At 37.4% G+C, this 23,798-nt stretch overlaps 3 protein-coding genes across 6 annotated transcripts in view; 1 reads left to right on the forward strand and 2 right to left on the reverse strand.

Moving 5' to 3' along the window:
• The window catches only part of LOC117991670 (uncharacterized), a 40,661-nt gene extending 19,854 nt beyond the window's left edge, over positions 1–20,807 (forward strand). Inside the window, exons 4-5 of the mRNA XM_034979267.2 lie at positions 15,375–15,464; positions 17,738–20,807. Coding sequence (XP_034835158.1) covers positions 15,375–15,464; positions 17,738–17,839 — 192 coding nt within the window. The 3' untranslated portion in view covers positions 17,840–20,807. The remainder of the gene's footprint in view (positions 1–15,374; positions 15,465–17,737) is intronic.
• The window catches only part of fdl (fused lobes), a 100,377-nt gene that overhangs the window by 34,891 nt on the left and 41,688 nt on the right, over positions 1–23,798 (reverse strand). For 2 of the 4 annotated variants that reach the window (XM_069505509.1, XM_034979265.2), the window contains one exon: positions 14,733–14,794. The gene's annotated coding sequence lies outside the window, so the exon portion shown is untranslated. Of the gene's footprint in view, positions 1–7,635; positions 8,560–9,358; positions 9,422–14,732; positions 14,795–23,798 lie in introns of those variants that run through there. The other 2 variants (XM_069505511.1, XM_069505510.1) reach the window with 2 other exon arrangements.
• Positions 23,186–23,798, reverse strand: part of LOC138403748 (meckelin-like) — a 208,030-nt gene continuing 207,417 nt past the window's right edge. Inside the window, exon 22 of the mRNA XM_069505507.1 lies at positions 23,186–23,195. The gene's annotated coding sequence lies outside the window, so the exon portion shown is untranslated. The remainder of the gene's footprint in view (positions 23,196–23,798) is intronic.

Raw genomic sequence — 23,798 nt, forward strand, 5'->3', positions numbered from 1 at the left:
TGCCAAATTTTATGATTCTAGGTCAACGGGAAGTACCCTGTAAGTTTCTTGACAGACAGACAACAAAGTAATCCTATAAGGATTCTGTTTTTCCTTTTGAGGTACAGAACCTTAAAAAGGAACCCTTACAGGATCACTTCATTGTATGTCTGTTGTGTCTATCAAGAAAAGGGAATCAAAACCTACAGGGTACTTCCCGTTGACCTAGAATCATAACCACAAATTTCATGGTTTCTGGATTTTTTCCTTTACTTGTAGTATAAGACCTACCTACCTGCCAAATTTCATGATTTTAGGTCAACGGGAAGTACCCTATACTTAGGTTTTCTTGGCAGACATGACTATTCTATCCTAATTTTTCTTATTTTCATCAATACGTACCTACCTACTATAATATAAGACCAATATTTTAGCGTTTAGTTAGTACAGCCGGGACAGATAGTATTTATAATAAGACCAATACTTTGAACTCTGTAGAGATACGTGTAGATCTCTGCCTTGACTGCAAGTATGGGTGTGAGTTCGTCGACAAGTTGCTGGAACAGTGGCAAAGATAGTCTGTAATTGTCCACAAATTCCCCTTCTGGGATGTGGCAGGGGCTTTCGGCAGCTGGGAACTCCTCATTCCCATTCTCAGCATGTATGGGTGAGCTATTTTCACAATTACAATTAGGTAGGTACTTAACAAGATAAAGTAAAAAGTTAAACAGCTAGGTACCTACTCTTAAGAAATAGGTAAGTAGATAGGTACCTAAATATAGCTACCCTGGGGTCTAATCAACTAAGTAAAACTCTCTCCAATGTATGAAATGAATAGATTTAATTGCAAAAAACACTCACCAAATATTTACACGGTTTAAACCTATGATGAAACAGAAAACTTACTTACTAAAACATAGCAATTAATTAAATAAAACTGTAACTAGGTTCCTACCTAACTGATTAAACTGGCATGGCCAAATAAACAGAATTAATTGCATAGGTACCTACTTAATATTGTACTAACGAATCGATTGAGACCACATTTATCAAAATCGGCTCAGTAGTTTAGGAACATAAGTACTTAAATACAAACATCTAGGTACAAAGACTGCTAAAATCATATCCTTACCTTTTTGCTTTGCCGTAATAATAATAATATTAAAGCCCTTTATTTACTGAACTTAAAAATACTTAATAGAGTTTTAATAAGTACCTAGGTATCGTTCCTACCTACCTAGGTAGTAGATAGGTATAACTAGTACAGTACATTCATTAATAACATAAATAAAAAATGCTTTATCATTATTATTGGTAGGTACTTAATAACATTGCCCTTGAAACCTGTTACATTACTATTTCCTAAATATTTTAACATAAATGTACCTACCTACTTTTACTTATTAGTAAGTATATTTTTGCTATTATATGTAGTAATAATGCATACTTCTTTTTCTCGTTTATTTTATCTTCAGTATTTCTATATAAAAAATATAAGTACCTATTAGGTAGCTACTTTCCTTTAAGTATAACATTCTAGAATTTTAGTCTTTGACAATGTTTTTTCTTAAATGATAGTAGATAGTTGGGTAGGTCCTTATAACATTCTATTAAATAATAAAAGATGTAAGTAGCTATTTTCATTCTTTTTGACTGGAATATGGAAACCAAGGTAAATTAAATTGTTGAATAAATGATCAAATTAAAAGTTGTAAATAATATTCATTCTTATGTAGGTACTTGTCTAGTGTAGTGTAGAATGCAAATAAACAATTCATTTTTACTAACTTATATTATTGATATTGTATCCAAGGAAGTAGGTTCTTTTAATAATAAAAATGTAGGTATGTAAGGTTGTGTCTGCCAATCCGCAGTTGGCCAGCGTAGTGGACTATGGCCAGACTCTTCTCATACTGAGAGGAAACCTGTGCTCCGTGGTGAGCCGGCTATGAGTTGATCATGATGATGTTTTAAGTAGGTAGTTAGGTATAGTCTATACAAAATGACTCCTCACGCACCATTTTAACTCTATGAGTCAACTTTCACCTCAAAGTGTGGTACCTTTGACATGAAATTTGACACATAAAGTTAAAATGGCGCGTAAGGAGTTAAATTTTATACCATTAAACCATTTAATGTTTATAACAAAGTAAGCTATTTTACATAACATAAAATACTACATTAAATAAACAAACAAAAATTTAATTACCTACAAAACTCAGGTACCTACCTATTAGATTTGAGTAGGTAGGTACATACATAAGTACCTACAACATAATTATACCTAAGCCAATTTAAACTTAAAACAATCTGTCTGTAATCAGTCGAGTTCTTTTCTAAGGTAATCAGTGAACAAATTACTTAAATGCTAATTTGTTTCCAGTAGATACCTAGGTAGATACCGTTTAGCTGTGCAGTACACCCTAGGCCCTAGGGTGTGAGGCCTCCTTCAGGTGTTTTCTGTGTCCATTTAACATACGGTACCTACCTAGTCAATCAAAACACCTATGAACTGTATTTACACTGAAGGTTATTGGTCTAACCTCTCAGGGTGACCAGCCGGATTGAGAGGCGTCGATACCTAGTGGTTTTCTAGCATCTAGCATCACTAAATTATTATCACTAGTTGTAGTTTAGCTAGGTACTTAGGTATGCAATGAATTATTAAGTACCTTTTATTGCAATAATAACGTAAATTTTTGTTTTAAAACACTTTTTGATAAAGAGCTGTGTTAATTTGTGCACTGTTGAGCCTTCGGCTTTGCCGTAGTCGAGTAAAAAGGTACAAAATTTACCGCGGTGAAGTAGGAATTGGCTTAAAAAAGTTAGATAATTATATTTAAAACCTATATTAAGACCATTGTCATAGGTCTCGAGTCACAGTTATTATTTGACATAAGCAATGGCCTCAAAAAAGTTACACAATCGAAATTAGCTGTCAAATCTTATCAAATCATTCACTCAATGGTCTAAAAACCAATCTCATAACCATGTAATGACTAAACAATCATGAACACCTTACACAATTCGAAATTGTCGTTTGACAACTGAAATCGTCTGTTTACGCCATGAAATGAATACCATTTCCATGGTAATTTTTTACACAATCGCACCTCAGTGCGGTTGCGGTAACAAACGTTGTTAGTTGGTTTCCCGCCTCGTATTGTTTCTAATTTCAATGCACTGTGATCTATTAAACAGTATTGTGACTGGCTGACAAACGACCATAGCTTACACCGGGGTGGGAATTTTACAAAATTCTTACGTGAGCAAAGTAGCGGGCGGCCACTAATATTTATACAAGTACTAGCTGATGCCCGCTACTTCGTCCGCGTGTAATTAGGTTTTCAAAAATCCTGTGGGAACTCTTCGACTTTCCCGGATAAAAAGTAGCCTATGTCACTCTCCATGTCTTTATCTATACCCATGCAAAAAATCACGTCAATCCGTTGCACCGTTGCGACGTGATTAAAGGACAAACCAACAAACCAATAAACCAACAAACAAACACACTTTCGCATTAATAATAAGGGTACTGATTTGCACATTTACCACATTAATATGGACAGAATGTTAAAAATCACTCGCTTCTCATTTAGATTCTCTTCAGGATTAAGAGATGTATCAACAGTATTCGGTTGTAAACCTGAGTTTATTGTGGGATCTTTTCAGAGCTTGGCACGTTTGGAACCGTCGCGTTGTAGCTTTAGTTTTTAGTTTATGTAATTAAATACCACCACTACATCATTATCTTACAAATTCAACAATAGGGTCTTGGACTGTAGTAATAAAATGAAGTGATTTTTTATGGCGGTAGTTTATGGGATTAGAATTCATAATTAAAGAGAATAATAATTTTAAAAAATCATGATTTTTATTCATTTTTAACATGAACCTCACGCTGTACGGAAGGTGAATAATGACGTCACAATCCTTAAACGTCAGGCTTTTTTTTTCAATTTTTTAACATAAAAATAGAGTAGTGCGGGAAAATATTTTTTAATATTAAAAAATTTAAAAATATTTGTCGTTTACGCTATGTGATGTCATCAATCGCTTTACGTACAGCATGACGTTAATAGTTAATTATTTTAAATATGAAAAAAAAATCATGACTTCTTTAATAATGAAATCTAGCACCATAAACTACCGCTATACAAAAAAAATCACCCTAGTCCAAGACCCTATTGACAATCAAAAAGTGAACAATGGTACCTACTTTGAATAAATTTGACTTTGAGTTCACTAGTTGCAAAATAACAAGTAAATAACCGTCAATCCTGGTATATTGTAATAGGCTGAAATGTTAGTAAAGCGATTAGGGTGATTCATCTTCAGAGGTTGGCTGGTTCGCCGCGCCTCCCGAGACGCGTGACAAGTGGAATTGACCTCCAAACAGACATTCCGATTGGATTAACAGCGCCTAGAGTTATTAGCTGCTACTAAATAAGTCAAGCACCGTCCAATCAGTGCCGTTTTCACACAAAAATCTGGTGGTTCCTGGTTTTCCTGTATCTTCTATGGTTTTGGATTTCCCCATACTGTCCCATTTAAAAAACATGCCTACTAGTGATTCGTTGTTGATCTTAGGAAAATCGGTCTAGTGCGAGTGAGACTCGCATACGAAGGGTTCCGTACCATTTTACAAGAAATACACTTTAATATTTTTTAATTTTTGTGCCGACTAATTTGAAAAGTTCATTATTTGTTGTAATAGCGGCAATGGGCATAATCTGTGAAAGTTTCAACTCTCTGCCTGTTACGGTTCACGAGATACAGCCCGACAGACAGACTGACAGACGGGCGGACGGACAGTGGAGGCTTAGTAATAGGGACACCCTTCGGTTGCAGAACCCTAAAAAGTAAGACAGACAGATGAACGGAGACTTATCGTATACTTATCCAAGACGGGTTCTCTTTTAAATTAGGGTAAAGTATGGACATATGCCCCACTTTTAAAAGCTTTCTATTTTAAAAAATATGAATTTAATTTGAATGATTTTTGTTAGTATACCTAGTTTAATTTTTCATGTAATGTTACGACTAGTTTTTGTTGACCTAACAATGACTGATTTTGCAGGAAGTGAGTTTTGCAGACCCATTTTTTGAGGATAGATACCTTTTTGAAGGGATAGATTATGGTGTAATAAGCAAAATGATTAATTTTAAAATGTTTTATTTTTAATCTTTTGAACATAAAATAAATCACAGAACCATAATAAAACTAAAAAATACCCTCTCCGACAAAAAATAATTCAACATTCAATTTTTACCGTTCTTTACCCTATCCCGACTGAATTTGAAAAAATCTAAGAAGCATTCGCCTTATATTCTCAACAACCATAGTCACATTTTCTAAGAACACAAAAGAAGGAAAGTAAAAACGGCCTTGCTTTGCACAAAGGATTTCTAGGTCCCGCTTGAGGTGCTAAGTGAGATCTAATTGTTCTGGTTAGTCTTAAGTGTCGAGTAATTTAGCTGTTAAGTCTAACGCTGAAATGTAGGCCAAAGGAGAAAATCCTTTCAAGCTTACTTTAAACCCGCTTTATAAAAAGGCTGTAGTCTCTTTAGAAAAATAGTGAATATGTTTAGAAACAACGCAAATGATTTAAAATTAAATGAAATGAAAAATGCTAAACGGAAGTTGCTAAATGGGGTGTTGAGTTTTACTATGGAAGGAAATCCTTTTTATAATACTAAGTGTTACGTAGTTTAAATTCGCCAGTCATTATCCGGTATTGAATGCGTTTTCCCGCACTTCGAATGCGTTTTCTGCCAACCAAAGAAAATAAGCGTTACTATCCGACTGCTAAGGAAGACTTACTTATAATGAAGAAAATGTGCTTTTTGGTGCCTTTTTAAAAATAAAAATAGCGAGGAAACGAGCAGGCGGGTCACCTGATGTTAAGTGATTACCGCCACCCATATGCAGTACCAGAGGAACACCAATGCGTTGCCGGCCTTTCAGGAATTTGTTGGTCCGCTCCTTGAATAACCCCATGTTGTAATCTAATGATAACGCCGCATGCCTATTGCAAAAGTATTAACACCTATGTACCTATTTAAACTTATGCAATCCATTCTACGAGTACGGCGATTACTTACGGCCATAGCTGAAACCTAGGAATGCCACGCCATTATAATTGAGTTAGCTTACATACACCTAGAGTGAACGGGAATATTTGAAGCGATCGAGTCGAGTAGATGTAGGTATTAATTCCTCAGAGTAGACATGTTTAAGGTAGTTTAGATAGTTCTCCAAACTAGTTCCTATACAACTATTTATTAATATTCACAGTATTAGGTACTAGTTGATGCCACCGACTTCGTCCGCGTGAATTTAGGTTTTTGAAAATTCCTTGAGAACTGTTTGATCTGCCGAGATAAAATAACACCTATGTCACTCTCCAGTTCTTTAATTATATCCGTACCAATACCATGTCGAACTGTTTCTCCGTTGCCTCGGGATTAAGGAAAAACCGGCCAAGTGTGAGTCAGGCTCGCGCACCGAGCGTTCCGTAGTACAGTCGTATTTTTTCGACATTTTGCACGATAATTCAAAAACGCATAAAAAAATAAAAATCTGTTTTAGAATGCACAGGTAAAGCCTTTTCATATGTTACCCCACTTGACATAGTTATCTTACTTCGAAAATTGAAAATACTAATTATGAGTTCATGACCACAATTTAATTTTTTTTGTGTGATGTAACTCTAAATTCACGGTTTTCAGATTTTTCCCCTGGTCTGCTATAAGACCTACATACCTGCCAAATTTCATGATTCTATAGGTCAACGGGAAGTACCCTATAGGTTTATTGACAGACAGACAGACAGACAGACAGACAGACAGACAACAAAGTGAATAAAGGTTTCGTTTTTCGTTTTGAAGTACGGAAACTTAAAAACATAGAAATGAACACACTTTCGCATAATTATAATATTAGTAGGATAGTAGGATATTATCAGAGTAGGTGGTAGATACCACGGGAAAGCAGAAATTCCACGCTAAATCGCGGATAACAGCTAGTTTAAAATAGGTATAAGCAAACCAAGAATTCGGAATATTCCTTTGAGAATGAGACTACATGTCTCTAAGATGTCAGCAAAAATTTGTCTCGACTATATCATGGAACTGACAAAAATGTTTTTGATGTAGAGAATGTTTAAGCTCTTGGGTTTCTGAAATTCACTTCTAACTTTTGAAGATCTTTTTGACGCGGCAACGCAATTAACGCCTTGGAGCAACTTGTACCGTGAGGCGTGAGGCCATCAAATATTTGCCCAGGTACCTTAGTACTTACCTGGGCCGACATTTGGTGACCTGAACCAGTGTATCAAATGTTGGTACACTGGCTTAGGTCTAGCTTTAAAATACTTCAAACAATCACCCTGTTGCGTTTATTGCTGGACGTAGTCCTTCCTTAGAGAGTACCACCAAACACGGTCCTCTGCTTTCCTCATACATACCTCATACGTACATCTTATTGAGGTTTAATAAAAACTAATAAAAAATAAAGATTCTATTTTTTACAACATTTTTTCAAATTTTCTAATTCCCTAGTTATGAAATAGTAATTATTAACATAATTACCGATGTAGAGTATACAAACATCAGTTTATCTTTTTGTTTGTCTGTCAGTATGTTGTTAGTTACCTTATTTGATCTTCTCGTTTATTTGACTCAGGCTCTTCGCATATAGATGTAAATGAGGCAACAGCTACGATTACTTTTCAATAATAAATCAATGGATAAGCCTCAAATCCGCGCTTCCTATTGGATGCCGATAGCAATTCTTCCAAATGCGTCTTTTATTTCGCCCTAGCATTAGTTCGGCTGGTCTGGGCCCCACGGGATATAATTACACTGAAAAAGATTACTATATCGATTTCAATCACATCGCGATCACTGAGCTTTCAAATTTTCATGTTTTTCATTAGGGTCTCGAATTTTTACTTACTAAAGTACTTTCTTCTTAGAATGTGTTTCTACTTAAAACTAACTTATTTTTATGTCCACTTTCAAAATGCAAGTTGGTTCAGCGTTGGTTACAACTGTGAAAATAAAAAATAGACACAAGTTGTATTAATACCATTCATCGATGAGCCTGTAGGTATGCAAGCACTGATCGACATAAGACCTTTTGGAGAGCACACAACGACACTGCCTTCCCTATACACCTTGCTTCTTAGTGGTGGGTGGTCAGACGGGCTGGAGTTGCTTATCGGTAGCCATGTAGTCTCCACTGCAGAACGCGTCTGCCCCAGCGGCACAGACATGATCATGCTGCCACTTTAGCTTGGTAATTTTCTGCGCTATGTCGCTTACTTTAGTTGTAACGATTTATAATACTAGCGTGCATTCAATCATTTGGAGAAATTTTTCTCCTCTTTTCGGATCTCTTCATTTCTTTTCGATCCTTCCTTCATTGCTGAAGTTCGTGGTTCTGGCGAGATCTATTATCTACCTTCAAAAATATTATTTTTTCCCTTTTCTGCACCAACCAAACACTTTTGAGTAGGTCAACAAGTATCCCACAAGGTAGTGTAATAGTTACATGGTTTATGTACCTATTGCATATTTGATACATATTTGGATTAAAAAAAAGCTCAACTACTGAGTTTTTTGCCGGCTCTAATCTTCATTCCGAAACGGTGATAGAGTCTTGACTTATCATAAGTGGCACCATGATGTCCTGTAGGACATGAAATTAATTTATTTCATGTATGAAATAAATTAAATTCATTTCATTTTCATTTTCAAGTTTAATTTAATATGGTACCTACTACATAGGCAGTAGATCTGAGGAATTTATATCGAAATGAAAATCTTATTCAATACAATGGCCTCCCAGGCACCCATGGGGCCAAGCCTAGCGTACTAACGACCGCCGTTGCTCGGCAAGTCGGAATAAAAATCGCGTTTAAGATAAGGTACGAATAATTGCTCTTAGCTCTAATTGTATTGTATTCTACATGTAAAATTGAGCGTGGAAGAGAAGAGCTCTGGCTTTAAATACAGCTAGAAATACAACTCTTATTTAAAACTATTGATAATAAGGGGCAATTTATACTGGCGCAGAGTCGAAGCGCCTCGAAGTGTCAATCTAAAACTTAACATTATAACAAGCAAAATATAATAACAATAACATTACAATCTATATTATGCAAAAAGGAAAAACTGATTGACTGTCTGACTGACTGATCTATCAACGCATAGCTCAAACTACTGGACGGATCGGGCTAAAATTTTGCATGCAGATACCTGTTACGACGTAGACATCAGCTAAGAAAGGATTTTTGAAAATTCAACCCCTAAGGTGATAAAATCGGGGGTTGAAATTTCTGTAGTCTACGCGGACTAAAATAAAAGAATACTTAACTTTGGTATAGCCTGCCGCCCTTGTTTACTCTGCAGTGAACAACTTCATCGTTTAAATTATAATACTAGACTGAGCCCCCACCGTCGGTGTAAGGTGCTTTTATAAACACTGCCATCGTAAACAAGGCGGAGTCGACCGTCACGTGATCTTGATATTAACATTTGTTAGCATCGCATGACACTGTCTCTATGGCTGCCTTTGTATCACGAGCCACGGCCCACGACACATCTATATATTGTATTAATTATTATATACAATTGGCGAGAATGCTTATGAGTCGTATTTAGTTATTAACTATGTATTTAGATCATACATATTGTATCGTAATTTACATTCAGCTGATATAATTATTGATACGTTAATAGTTTGTGACGTCACCAGAAGTATCATTTATCCATACTAATATTATAAATGCGAAAGTGTGTCTGTCTGTCGCTAGCCTTTCACGGCCCATCCGTTCAACTGATTTTGACGAAATTTGGTAGGTACAGCGATAGCTTGCATCCCGGCAAAGAACATAGGCTACATTTTATCCCGGAAAATCAAAGAGTTCCCACTGGATTTTTAAAAACCTGAATTCACGCGGACGAAGTCGCGGGCATCATCTGACATCTAGTATTAAATAAAGTTTGAATAGTGAAACATTATTTAAATAATAACTTGCGTTAATTTATTACTATTGCAATGTAAATATTTCACGTATTACAGATGGTTCGATCACTTTAATTAATTCAGACTGACTGATCTATCAACATACTATGTAGATCAGTCAGTCAGATTTTCCTTTTAGATTAGATGGATGATTAATTATTTGTTATTATTGTAGCAGGTATTTAGAGATCTGAATTTCGCAGTGACTTGAGCGCTTGATCACCAGTGAGTTTCCATATCAGGCCAGTGGAAGTTGGGCTTTGAGCCCTGGCTCGACATGACTAACAAAGTTAGCCGCACTTGCGCAGTTCTTGATAGTTTAGCCATCTTAGGGTTTAGTTAGGAATACTGAATTAGGGCTGAACACACACAGAAGGCGCCACGTAAACTGTAACACATCACATAGAACGTGCGTGTACGAATTATACAAGGAACTACATAGGCCGATCTTCACTTACGCCGCAACCGAGTGGAATTTCGGAACTTCTCAGCGTCCCATTCGCGTTCGCCTCCCGATGTCTATTTTTTGTCTGAAAGGGATTGACTTACTGAGTGGAGTGCGAAAAGTGGTAGAGAGGCAAAATTTCGGTGATTCTTAGTCTGGGAGTCCGGTATTCTATCTCAGGCAAACACCTCTAACTTTACGGAGTTACATGCGTTTTAAGCAATTAAGTATCACTTGCTTTAACGGCGAAGGAAAACATCGTGAAGAAACCGGCATGACTAACAGTTCTCCATAATGTTCTCAAAGGTGTGTGAAATCTGTAAGTTCGCACTTGGCCTGTATGATTAAACCCTCGTCAATCTGAGAGGAGATCCGTACTAACGTACGTAACTGGTGAGTCGGCGATGGGTTGATGATGATGGAGGGGTATAAATTGTCGGAAACAGTTCACGCGCGAATCACGAGTAATTTACGGCTTCAATTCGTGTTCTGTTGAAGAGCCAGCTTATTAAACACTTCAAACTGCAGCGTGTGACACTTGACGTCTTGCGGTGTAGCGGCGCGCGTTGTGTGTGTTGTAGGCTTTAGTTCAAAATCGACCGCTTAGCTAATATCGTGAATGCATCTAGTTCTAGTCCATTGGGCTTTATTGAAGACTACCTAATGCTTGCGACTGCGATTTCAATTAGCTGCTTACTAGATATATTTATGTATTTAATATATTACAAGCCTCAATAGCTCAACGGTTATCTGACTGAAATCCGAAAGGTCGACGGTTCAAACCCAACCCGTTGCACTATTGTGTTACCTACTCCTAGCACAAGCTTTACGCTTAGTTGGAGTGGAAAAGGGGAATATTAGTCATGATTCTTCATGATCTAGAAACTAGTTATACATGCCAGACTAACATAGATACAGTCATACAGACTAACTAGTGACTGCGGAAAGGATGATTTTAGTAATGCATTTTGAAATGTTAGCGCTTATTCGTTCCGTTGAACAGTATGTACACTAGTCTTATTATGTAAATTCCGATTATAACATTTACTTACTAGGAAATTTAGAAAAACCTAGCCTTATACCTTAGTGTAGGTACATTATAAAGAGTATCTCTGCGTAAAATTTTAGCTTTCACTATACTGCGTGTGACCCGATACGCACTCGACGTTTTTAGGGTTCCGTACCTCAAAAGGAAAAACGGAACCCTTATAGGATCACTTTGTTGTCTGTCTGTCTGTCTGTCTGTCTGTCTGTCTGTCCGTCTGTCTGTCAAGAAACCTACAGGGTACTTCCCGTTGACCTAGAATTATGAAATTTGGCAGGTAGGTAGATCTTATAGCTGACATTTGGGGAAAAATCTTAAAAACGTGAATTTAGGGATAGATCACACAAAAAAAATTAAATTGTGGTCATGAACTAATAATTAGTATTTTAAACTTTCGAAGCGAGTGACTATATCAAATAGGGTATCATATGATAGGTATTTACTTGTACATTCTAAAACAGATTTTTATTTATTTTTATGCATCATAGTTTTTGAATTATCGTGCAAAATGTCGAAAAATACCACTGTAGTACGGAACCCTCATTGCGCGAGCCTGACTCGCACTTGGCCGGTTTTTTATTTTGCTTCACATTCTTGTCTTTGCACTCGCAGTAAAGTTAGAACTCGGAACTAAATAGAACAGTGCTATAATGGATTTCCTTTTTCGGACGCTCCATTACTCTTTTGTCCAATAATCCGACTTAAAACGCTACTAATTGGGTTTGCTTCCTCTAAGTGAAGGGACGTGGACACAAAATGGCGGATGTATTTTTAAATCTAATTAAATCCGTATACATTCATCCTTAGACACCACGGGAGTTCACCATGAAAGCTTTTTAATTAAATATACTAGAAGTATTTAAGGCTGAAGGCTCCCCCACACAGGCGCGTTATTATAGGTCCATAATATCGCATGTGTTATTGCGATATATGTTTTCAGTACATTTTCTATTAGGATGGTCATGTAGTTACACACTGCTGCGATAATAACGCCGCAATGGAAGTAGGACGTATTATCGCAGCAGTGTGTAACTACATGACCATCCTAATACAAAATGTACTGAAAACAGATATCGCAATAACGCATGCGATATTATCGACCTATAATAACGCGCCTGTGTGGGGAAGCCTTAAATCAACTAAGCGTTAGAAACAGGTTCTCCAACAGCGCTCCCCTGCCAATGTCATTCAAGTGCCAAGATAGCCTTGTCGCACTGTAATAATGAACATGTAATTTCTCCATTGACTTACATATTAATTTCTCAGAAGGATAGTAATAGTAGTCGTACAAAAACTGTAATAACAATAACAATCATTGTCTTTAATATTAATAAATAATAGATATTCACCCGTAACCATAGATAGCTATCATCCATAATTCTTTAACAAATATCGGGGGAACAGTTATTGCTTATCAAAATTTCATATGCGTAGGGTTCCGAAGATTTCCCAAAACAATAATAATAATATTAATGTTTTGGGAAAGAGAGTGTAAGTGTTGAATGATTTATGATAAAACTAGCTGATTCACGCGATTTTGTCCACGTAGGTTTAGGTTTTTTTAAAATCCTAATTTATTAGGTTATACTTTGATTTTCCGGGATGAAAGCCGGGGTAGCCTATGTGTTAATTCAGGCAGTACAGGCACTCTTTTCTTTCAGAGGATACTATCTCCATTTAACTAAATCGTAGCGTGAAGGAGTAACAAACATTCAAACTTTGATGTTCATAATATTAAGTAGTGATTTTAAATATGTAGATATATGTATTTTATTTCAAACTTTCTTTTAATTTCTTTGATTTTTCAGATAAAAACTAGCAATTTCATACTCATATTATAAAATCACTAGCTTATGCTCGCGACTTCGTCCGCGTGGACTACACAAATTTCAAACCCCTTTTTCACCCCGTTAGGAGTTGAATTTTCAAAAATCCTTTCTTAGCGGATGCTTAAGTCAGTCACCTTTTCCTTTTATATATTTAGATGCGCAAACAAAAAAAAAAATTGCTAGTTTTCATGAAAATTAGTGATCATAGAAGCATAAATTCTTTGGAACTAAGTAGAATAGATAGATTACTATAGCTCATTAGTCACTACTATATCATTACATGTTTGTGATAGCCTAGTGGTTAGGACGTCCGCTTTCTAATCGGAGGTTTGGGGTTCAATCCCGGTCACTCACCTCTAACTTTCCGGAGTTATGTGCGTCTTAAGTAATTAAATATCAGTTGCTTTAACGCTGAAAGAAAACATCGTGAGGAAACCTGCACACCCGAGAGTTTTCCATAATGTTTTCAAAGGTGTGTGAAGTCTACCAATCCGCAAATGGCCAGCGTGGTAGACTATGGCCAAAACCCTTCTCTCTGGGAGGAGACCCGCGTGCTCTGTAATCAGCTGGCGATGGGTTGATCATGATGATGATGATGATATAATTACATTACTATATTCAGTTAAAAACTGTAAATTGTTTAATTTTATAATTTTACAGTCCAAACTTAGACTTAATTTACAAATTTCAGTACCTATGGTAGAGACGAGAGGTATGCAGATTGAATCTGCTCTTCCTTTGAGCTTGTTTAGTGCTCTGAAAATACTCGCAGACTCCAGACATATTGGTTTTACTCTTTCATTTCTCTCCATTTCATTTAACTCTATCATCATCAAAGTTTTGATCTTTTCAAGTCTAATGGCGGAATCACATTTGATTGTTTATCCGCATTCAATTGACTGTGGAATTGGGGCTAACTAGATGATGCCCGCGACTTCGTCCGCGTGGATTTAAGTTTTAAAAAACCCGTGGGAACTCTTTGATTTACCGGGATAAAAAGTAGCCTACGTCCTTCCATAGGATGCACAACTATGTCTGTACCAAATTTCGTCAAAATCGGTTGAATGGATATACCGTGAAAGGCAAGACCGTAGCAGACCGACAGAAAGACAGACACTTTCGCATTTATAATATTAGTATGGATGACAAAGTGACATGAACGAGTTCGACTCCATTTTGGACATCTTCTGTCGATAGTTTAAACTAGCCTGAGTTATACTTTTGAGGTTACACTTCTTACAGCTCCTTGGCGTAGTTTCACTTGTGATTGGTTGGTGAATCAAAATGGTTAACGCCCATTGAGTTTTTAACGTTAACAGAGAGAGTAGTAGTACGTACTAACTTCTCTCCGTGGATAGAGTGCAGTACCAAATAACAGTTGTTCATTTGCTGTATACTTACCATTACAATAAGTAAAGTCAGGGCTCGTTTGTTTCGTTTCATTTACGCATAGATGGGATCATCTGAAAAGAAAAACATATAACAATAATTAAAACCACGAAATTTTGAAAATTTGGAAAGGTTTTTAGGATTTTTCTTGTAACAACGTCTAAGGGCGTCTAAGTATAAGATTAGTCTCTTAATAGTTACTAGATTATTTCCGCGACTTCGTTCACGTGGATTTACGTTTTTAAGGTTCCGAACCTCAAAAAGAAAAAAGGAACTATCCGACTGTCTGTCTGTCAAGAAACCTACAGGGTACTTCCCGTTGACCTAGAATCATGAAATTTGGCAGGTAGGTAGGTCTTATAGCAGACATTAGGGGAAAAATCTGAAAACCGTGAATTTGTGGTTACATCACACAAAAAAAATTAACTGTGGTCATAAACTAATAATTAGTATTTTCAATTATCAAAGTAAGTAGGGTATCATATGAAAGTCTTCACTTGTGCATTCTAAAACAGATTTTTATTTATTTTTATGAATCATAGTTTTTGATTTATCGTGCAAAATGTCGAAAAAATGCAACTGTACTACGGAAACCTCGGTGCGCGAACCTGACTCGCACTTGGCCGGTTTTTTAAAGATAATTTTCTTTTTCAGCAACCACAACAAGACGACCTTCCTGGACCTCCTCCGGCATATGACACTGTCATTGAGGATATCACCCATAAAGATTGCAGTATTTTACAAGTGAGACAATATTTTTGTATACTTTTTATCCCGGGTCTAATAACGATTATGGAAATATTATGCACCCACCTATAATATAAATAAATCGATTCTTTGAAAAGAGCATCCGCCGAGTTTCTTGCTGGTTCTTCTCGGTAAGGTAGGAATTGTTTAAGGAGACAATGGTACAATTCCTAAGTACTTGTACAAGTTTATTTGAATGGAAAAATCTTCCTATTTCTAACTTGGATTCAAAACGTGTCACACGCGTTTCAGTATCGATAAGAAAAGAAGAACCTCCTTTTTTGAAGTCTGTTGAGAATGCATTGCGTGCGGACTATCGGATCCCTCTTGCATGCAATTGCAATTTGTCTCTACAACGCAGACGTGAGAACTGAGGTCTTATAAATGAGAGGTCTTGGGTTCGATTCCCAGCAGGGGCAATTTGGGAATTTATAATTTCCAAAATTGTCTCTGGTCTGTGTCTACGGGCGTGGCTGGTTACCACCTTAACGGCAAAGCCGTACCGCCAAGCGGTTTAGCGTTCCGGTACGATTACGTGTAGAAACCGATAAGAAGTAGGTACGGGTGTTATAAAAACCGCTACACCCCTTCCAACTTAGCACGCTACCATCTTCGACTGCATCATCACTTACCATCAGGTAAGATCGCAGTCAAGGGCTAACTTGTAATGCAAAAGTAAGGCCGCGGCAAAAAAGTAGAGGTTTTGGATATTGCGCAATATAAATTGGAAATACTCAACTATTAATTAAAATAACTGAGGAAGCAATTAATTTTTGTTACTTTAATTAAAATGTTTTTTTATCAAAAGGTAAGAATGCCAGATGATTTCATTGTTTAATGTAAAGGCTAATTTTGTTTTCTATTTTTATTGGTAGAGTGTATATTCTTTATTTATATACTAGCTGATGCCCGCGACTTCGTACGCGTGGATTTAGGTTTTTAAAAATCCCGTGGTAACTCTTTGATTTTCCGGGATAAAAAGTTAAACTATACCCATGCAAAAAATCACGTCGATCCGTTGCTCCGTTGCGACGTGATTGAAGGACAAACCAACAAACAAAACACTTTCACATTTATGATAGGGGTAGTGACTTAATTATTTACGTGCATTTAGGTTTCGGAAAAATCTCGTATAGAAGCGCTTTATGTTTCCGGAATAATCCTTTATCTGCTTTTTTTGTCACAGCAGTTCCGTCAAAATTGGTTCAGCTGATTTGAAGAGTAACCCGGACACGAAAAATGCTCATGTTTTTTTTATAAACGGGTGTTTGGGCTTTAATAACGCGTAAATAAATAACCATGCGCTATATATTATGAGCTTACTAAAAACCAATTGCCTTTTATTGCCATTTAGTAAGCTCATATTTCCATATCACAGACCTTTTTTTGTAGCTTTGTATGGTAGGGTATAGATGACTAGCAATAGATGGCAGGGGTATTACAGGAGATGACATCCATATCCATATCCATCCATACTAATATCACATGAGTAGATATTCTAATCTACTCGTGTGCTAATATTGTAAATGCGAAAGTGTGTCTATCTGTCTGTCAGCTTTTCACGGCCGAACAGTTTAAGATGAAATTTGGTAGGTACACAGCTTACATCCCGGGGAATGACATAGGCTACTTTTTATCCCAGCAGAAATGCAGCCAGTATTCTTGGCACCATTAGATAAGGCTAGCTTTAAGTTTTATTGTAAGATCTTCTTTTCGAGTCGACGGTCACCTCAAATACGGGCAGCTCAAAAAGCCGCAACCGCAATAGCTCGGTCGGTAGCCTCGTGTAGGTTGTCGGGCACGCAGGGCACCCAGTCATGTGCGCAATGGTCTGTCTTATGCACTCCGTATCATGTCCAGAGATGAAGCCCCACCTCGCTAAGTTTACCCTAGACTTCCCCACCCCTGCTCTGAGGCGGTTGAGCGACTTCCAGATAGGCCAGCTGAGGTTGTATCCTTCGGCAAGTCTCTCCTTCACCCTGATGTTCGGGTTCGGGGTACCCAGCCGTGACCTCCACATAGCAAGACGCGCAGTTTCAGCGGACTGGTTGAGAGGCTGCACTGAGTGCAAGAAGCTATTCCTGGAGCGTAGCCTAGGACGGACCGGTTTATGACTGAATATGACGTGGGTGACGTCTATCCTGTGTCTGCTTTGTTCTTTCTACCGTGCTAGAGACCGCTCGACGTACCGCAGGGGGGGCTATTGTAAGATAAGGATTTATTATAATATTTTCGAGTGGGTTTTAACTATTATTATTGTTTTATTACAGGAGGTGGTTACAGAACCCTGTTCGAATTGCAAAACGGTGAGAGTGGACAGCGGCCTGCCATCCTACGAGGCTGCAGTATTACTGCGTGATACTAAGTTATAATGAAATAATAATATAAGTTGAATTAGGCAAAGTTACAACTTAGTTTGGCTCTCATTTTTTTAATGAATATTAGCCATGTTAATTATGACCAATATTCACCTTTCCTCTCCAACTAAGCGTAAAGCTTGTGCTAGGAGGTGGTACGACAATAGTGCAACGGGCGGAGTTTGAACTTCTGACCTTTCGGAATTCAGTCCGCTCCTTAACCGTTGAGCTATTGAGGCTATATGTATATTTGAATTCTAAACAATCAAATTCAATGATGTATTGTAGATACGTTCTAGGAACTAATATGCACCTGTATATAGTTATATTCAGATTTCTGTTCATAAAAACAGATTTTTTAAATAAACTTTTACAAGTACTTTTTCGGAATGCCGGAAATCGGGTTCAAGTAAGTATTCAGTTTCAAAGTGACATACGGTCTCAATAATCTTTAAAACTAATTATTTTTACGGAAATTTGAAAACCCACTCGCAGATTAGTTCTAAAACATGTCCACAAAATTTCGAGGACAATATAGTTACGTAATGTTAATAGGTATTCAAATACTATTATATATTATATAAAATTAGTAAGAAAATCTATCTATAAGCAATATTGAATCACTAGCTGATCCCCGCGATTTCGTCTACGTGGAATTAGGTTTTTTTTAAATCCCGTGGGAACTCTTTGATTTTTCGGGACAAAAAGCCTATGTCACTCTCCAGGTGAGTTCAGTAAGTAAAACTAAACTAATAATACAATTATCAACATTTTTGTTAATTCTGGGTGATATATTTTACACAGTAAGTCATGCCATGATCAACCCATCACCGGCTCACTACAGAGCACGGGTCTCCTCTCAGAGTGAGAAGGGTTTTTGCCATAGTCTACCACGCTGGCCATGTGCGGATTGGTAGACTTTACACACCTTTGAGAACATTATGGAGAACTCTCAGGCATGCAGGTTTCCTCACGATGTTTTCCTTCACCGTTAAAGCAAGTGATATTTAATTATTTAAAACGCACATAACTCCGAAAAGTTAGAAGTACGTGCCCGGGATCGAACCCCCGACCTCCGATTAGAAGGCGGACGTCCTAACCACTATGTTATCACAGCTGTACACAGTAAGTACTGCTATATATTTGACGTGGAAAAATTCAAAAGCTTTTCATGAAACTTGTTCAGTTTTCCTAGTCAGATAAAAAATACCTATTACCCGAAAAATAGGACTCTCGACATCATCATTAAAACGAGCTAGGTATCTATTTCAGTGGTATTCATGGCTATTAAAAGTTCGTTTCAGTTCATTGTTAACGTACGTACCTACTTGTAGTCTCAGTACGATACTTTTGAAACTTCTCTGATGCTATTTATTGGGTCACTGAAAATCAGCGTTGTGGCGTCTGGTACCTCAGATATTTGCTATATAGAGGTTTGTGTCTGAGGGGCCCGACGTCTCAACACAAGCTGAGTGGCCTACCTGTTCGAGGTGTTGCACTGCTGTACAGGACGATATTGCCAACACCATGTACCACCTATATATACCTCGAATAAACATTATTCTATTCTATTCTTATGTAATATCTAGTCTCTATGTTATGTAAAATCTTGACTTTAGAATAAAAAGGCAACTTCTAGGCAAATCCGTCTCATTTCACTTCGCCACTCTGTCTACAAGTACGACGATGTTATGCTTATGTTGTGCTTCGGTAATACATGGAACCATTTTTATAAAATAAAAATGGCGAGCAAACGAGCAAGCGGGTCACGTGTTAACCGCCGCCATGAACATTTGCAGTACCAGAGGAACCACCAATGCGTTGCCGGCCTTTCAGGAATTTGTTGCTCCGCCTCTTGAATAACCCCATGTTGTAATCTAATGGGAACACCGCCGAGGGAGTTGATTCCACAGTTTGCATGTGCGTGGAAAAAAGGATCTGGCACAACGGGTGGTCGAAGTGCACCAGACACCCAGGTGGTGAGGGTGGAATTGTTTGCGGTGGCGTGCGGTGCAGTTGTAGAAAAAGGAAGGTGGAATGAGATCAAAACTGTAGATCAAACATTGAATGAGGTGTTTCTCAGTTCAAATTATGGCCCAAGGGCATAGTTTTGTTTTGTTCTGCCAACAGACCATCCGAATGTATAATGTCTAAAATTATGTAATGTATTACATATTAAGTAGGTATGTCTGAGCTTGAAACGGTCATTTAAGATTATTATTAGAGACAAAATCCTTAGAAGGAACTAATTTATGTAAAGCTATGTATTAGATAAGTGGCCTTTGTATTAAAGTTCATGACATCTTATGACTAGACTAAGATTATTTAATAACTAACTATAACCAAGATTAACTATAGCCTTAACATGCATTATGTAACCGGTCATACCTGATTTTAGAACAAACTAGTTTTGCCTAAGTTAAACTAGTTTATCGTGTTATTTTGACACCTAGCGAGGCACGGCAGCTCACTTCGCTCGTCATCTTTCCTTTCGCTCCACTTGGCCTCGTCATTTCATTCAAGTACCTATTTTGGCTACGCGGTTTACAAAAACATTAACTATATGGGTAAGGCGTAAGATAGATACCTAATACTGTGTAGATTTCTTACCTTATTACCTTATTGACGCTCGATTGTAGGAAGTAGTAAAATCGGTTTCGTTTTTTCATTTGTATTTTAAAGAGTAAACTAGTTTGGCCTAGGAAAAATTAATTTATCCTAAAATCAATTTTGACCGGTAGCCTATTTATATAATATTATGTTATCCCTAAAATAGTGTGCATAATATAATAAGAGCCTAGAAAAATAATATGCTAGGCACTGCATTTTTTTTAAATATTAGGTATAAAGTTTTGTATCAAAGCTTTTTGTAATGAATTTTTTTATTTCCTTAAGTATTTTGTTTGTGTGCTTACAGTTAGTTTTATTCAAATGAATCACAGTGTAGTATGTACCTAATAAGGAAGTTTAAATACACATGCAATAAATAAATTTAAAAACAAACGAGTTTTCTTTTGTGTTCTATAAAGTCTTCCTTTTAACTCTAAAAATTTTAGTTTGTAACGATGGGGCTGGCATATAGATTATCTATAAAAGCCCCTTTTAATATGTCAGATTAAAAAAAACTCTAAAAATAAATCGTTTGTGATTTCATTTGGTGGTAAGTGACGACTGACGATGCAGTCTAATATAAAGTATGCAAACTTTGTAAGGGTATGGCAGTTTTATTAAACCATACTCCATTTTATAAACCATACCAGTATTACTATGGAAGGAAAAAAGAGGAGAGGATGACCAAAGAAAAGGTGGACGGATTTAAAGAGGATATGCGAGTAAAAGGGTTGGATAATACGTGGACGGATGACAGAAGTGATTGGAAGAAGAAGCCATGTTGTGCCGACCCCACGTAGCGTGGGATAAGGTAAGGAAGAAGAAGACTACTACTACTATGAGTATCATTGACATGGAATTAGTTTCGATAAGGCATCATATTATCAAGGCACCAAATCGTTTGTTAAAGTCGTGCCGTAGGTTTGCTAAGTTTACTGGGTGAATAGGTAACCAATCTATGTAGGTAATCTATTATTTAAAAAACTTATAGGGACTGCTTAGATGGTGCCAAATCACGTTAAAAACGGACTCGTTTTATTTTATCTACACATACTTTGCAGGATCTCTCCGAAGTCCGAACTAAGTCTTTGATGATGATCATCATCATCATCATCATCATCATCATCATCATCATCATCATCATCATCATCATCATCATCATCATCATCATCATCAGCCTGTGGACTACCACTGTTGGACATAGGCCTTCCCTAAAGAGCGCTACCACACCCGGTCCTCAGCCTTCCTCATCCAGCCACTTCCCGCCGGGCTCTGTATATCGTCGGTCCATCGTGCTGGAGGGCGTCCCACACTACGCTTGCTTAAACGCGGTCTCCATTCAATGACTTTCCGGCACTAACGGCCATCGCCGCTACAACAGGGATGACCTGCCCACTGCCAATTCAGCTTGCTAATAGATCATGGATTGCAATAATTTGTTTATTGCTATTTAAGGATTATTTATTTATTTTGTAACTATTGCGTTTCTTCAGAGTGCTAGCTTCCCAAAACTAATAAGATAAATTATAAATTCCCGCGTACACTACAGAGGCAGGAAATGGGAATAAAACGGGGGCCAATGGGAATAAACCAGAACCGGCAATAAGAAATTCAGTTGCAAAACACACCTGCCCGAAGAATCCAATTTACGAGTAGGTACCTACTATGGCGCAGACTCTAATGATTGTACTAACAAGAAAGCTTGGAATACTTTAACCCGTAAGTGTCTTCCCTCTTTTGAGAGAAGCATACGCCTTCCTCCCTCTTACTTTAGTTGGAATAATATAATTGTATCTTTCAATTTCTTTTGTATAGAAATGTATCTCATAGAAATGTCTTTTATGACTCGAGTGAAGGGCCTCTACAGGTTATTTTTAAGTTGAGATAGCGAGCATACGGGTCACGTGATGTTAAGTGCTGTGTTATTGTAAAGATTACCGCCGTCCATGAACATTTGCAGTACCGGAAGAACTGCCGTTGCGTTGCCGGCCTTAAAGAATTTGTTGGTCGGCCCTATGTTGTAATCTAGTGGGAACACCCCATGAGTTGATTACACAGTTTGCATGTGCATGGAAAGAAGGATCTGGCACAACGGACGGTCGAAGTGCACCAGACACCCAGGTGGTGAGGGTGAAATTGCTTACGGTGGCGCGCGGTCCGGTTGTAGAAAAAGGAAGGTGGAATGAGGTCAAAAAGCTCTTCAGAGCACTCCCCATTATAAAAAACCGGCCAAGTGCGAGTCAGGCTCGCGCGACGAGGGTTCCGTAATACAGTCGTATTTTTTAGACATTTTGCACGATAATTCAAAAACTATGATGCTTAAAAATAAATAAAAATCTGTTTTAGAATGTACAGGTGAAGACCTTTCATATGATACCCACTTGATATAGTCACTCACTTCGAAAGTTGAAAATACTAATTATTAGTTCATGACCACAATTTAATTTTTTTTTGTGTGATCTAACCCTAAATTCACGGTTTTCAGATTTTTCCCCAAATTTCAGTATAAGATGTACCTACCTGCCAAATTTCATGATTCTAGGTCCACGGGAAGTACCCTGTAGGTTTCTTGACAGACAGACGGACAGACAGACAGACAGACAGACAGACAGACAAACAGACAGACCGACAGACAGACAGACAGACAACAAAGTGATCCTATAAGGGTTCCGTTTTTCCTTTTGAGGTACGGAACCCTAAAAAGTATTCATTATTAGCTTCTTTTAGGTAGGGTAGGGTAGGATTCCGCACTTAAATCATTCTTTTCTTATTAACGCTAAAACGGCGCGATGCAATGGCACAAAAGATTCCCTGACTTGTTTAGTTCTAAAACTATAATAACTATTCAGCGTTTAGTTCCGAAGAGCGTACTTTATATTCATAACGATTCTACAGAATCTACAGGCCCATTTAACGCCTCAAGCATACGTTCTTTCCCTTTTCTTATTCTCAAACTTATTTCACGAGCTTTCTTAGCTAAGCTCATAATATATTCTCAAGGCTTCTAGCTTGTAGCTGTCTTAGAAATAGATATTTTTAGTTTGAATATACCTTGGGAAATCGTTACAAGACTGTTTTGTTGCTACACAATGCAAACTGACATTATAAATGCGAAATTGTGTCTGTTTGTCTGTCCGTTACCATTTCAAGGCACATTCACTCATAACTCAAGCGATTTTGACAAAATTTTGTACAGGTACACCTTCTATTCCGTAGCAGGCCTACGCTATGCCATAATGTCGCACTATGTTGCTGTGGCCTAAATGAAAGAAAAACCCATTTCGATGATTCCACGAAACGCGGAAATTCTCATCGATTAGTTGAAACGCGAAAAAGATAAAAAGAAATAGTTTTTCATTTTCCT

This window comes from Maniola hyperantus, chromosome 20 (assembly GCF_902806685.2).
Source record: "Maniola hyperantus chromosome 20, iAphHyp1.2, whole genome shotgun sequence".
Classification (NCBI taxonomy): domain Eukaryota; kingdom Metazoa; phylum Arthropoda; class Insecta; order Lepidoptera; family Nymphalidae; genus Maniola; species Maniola hyperantus.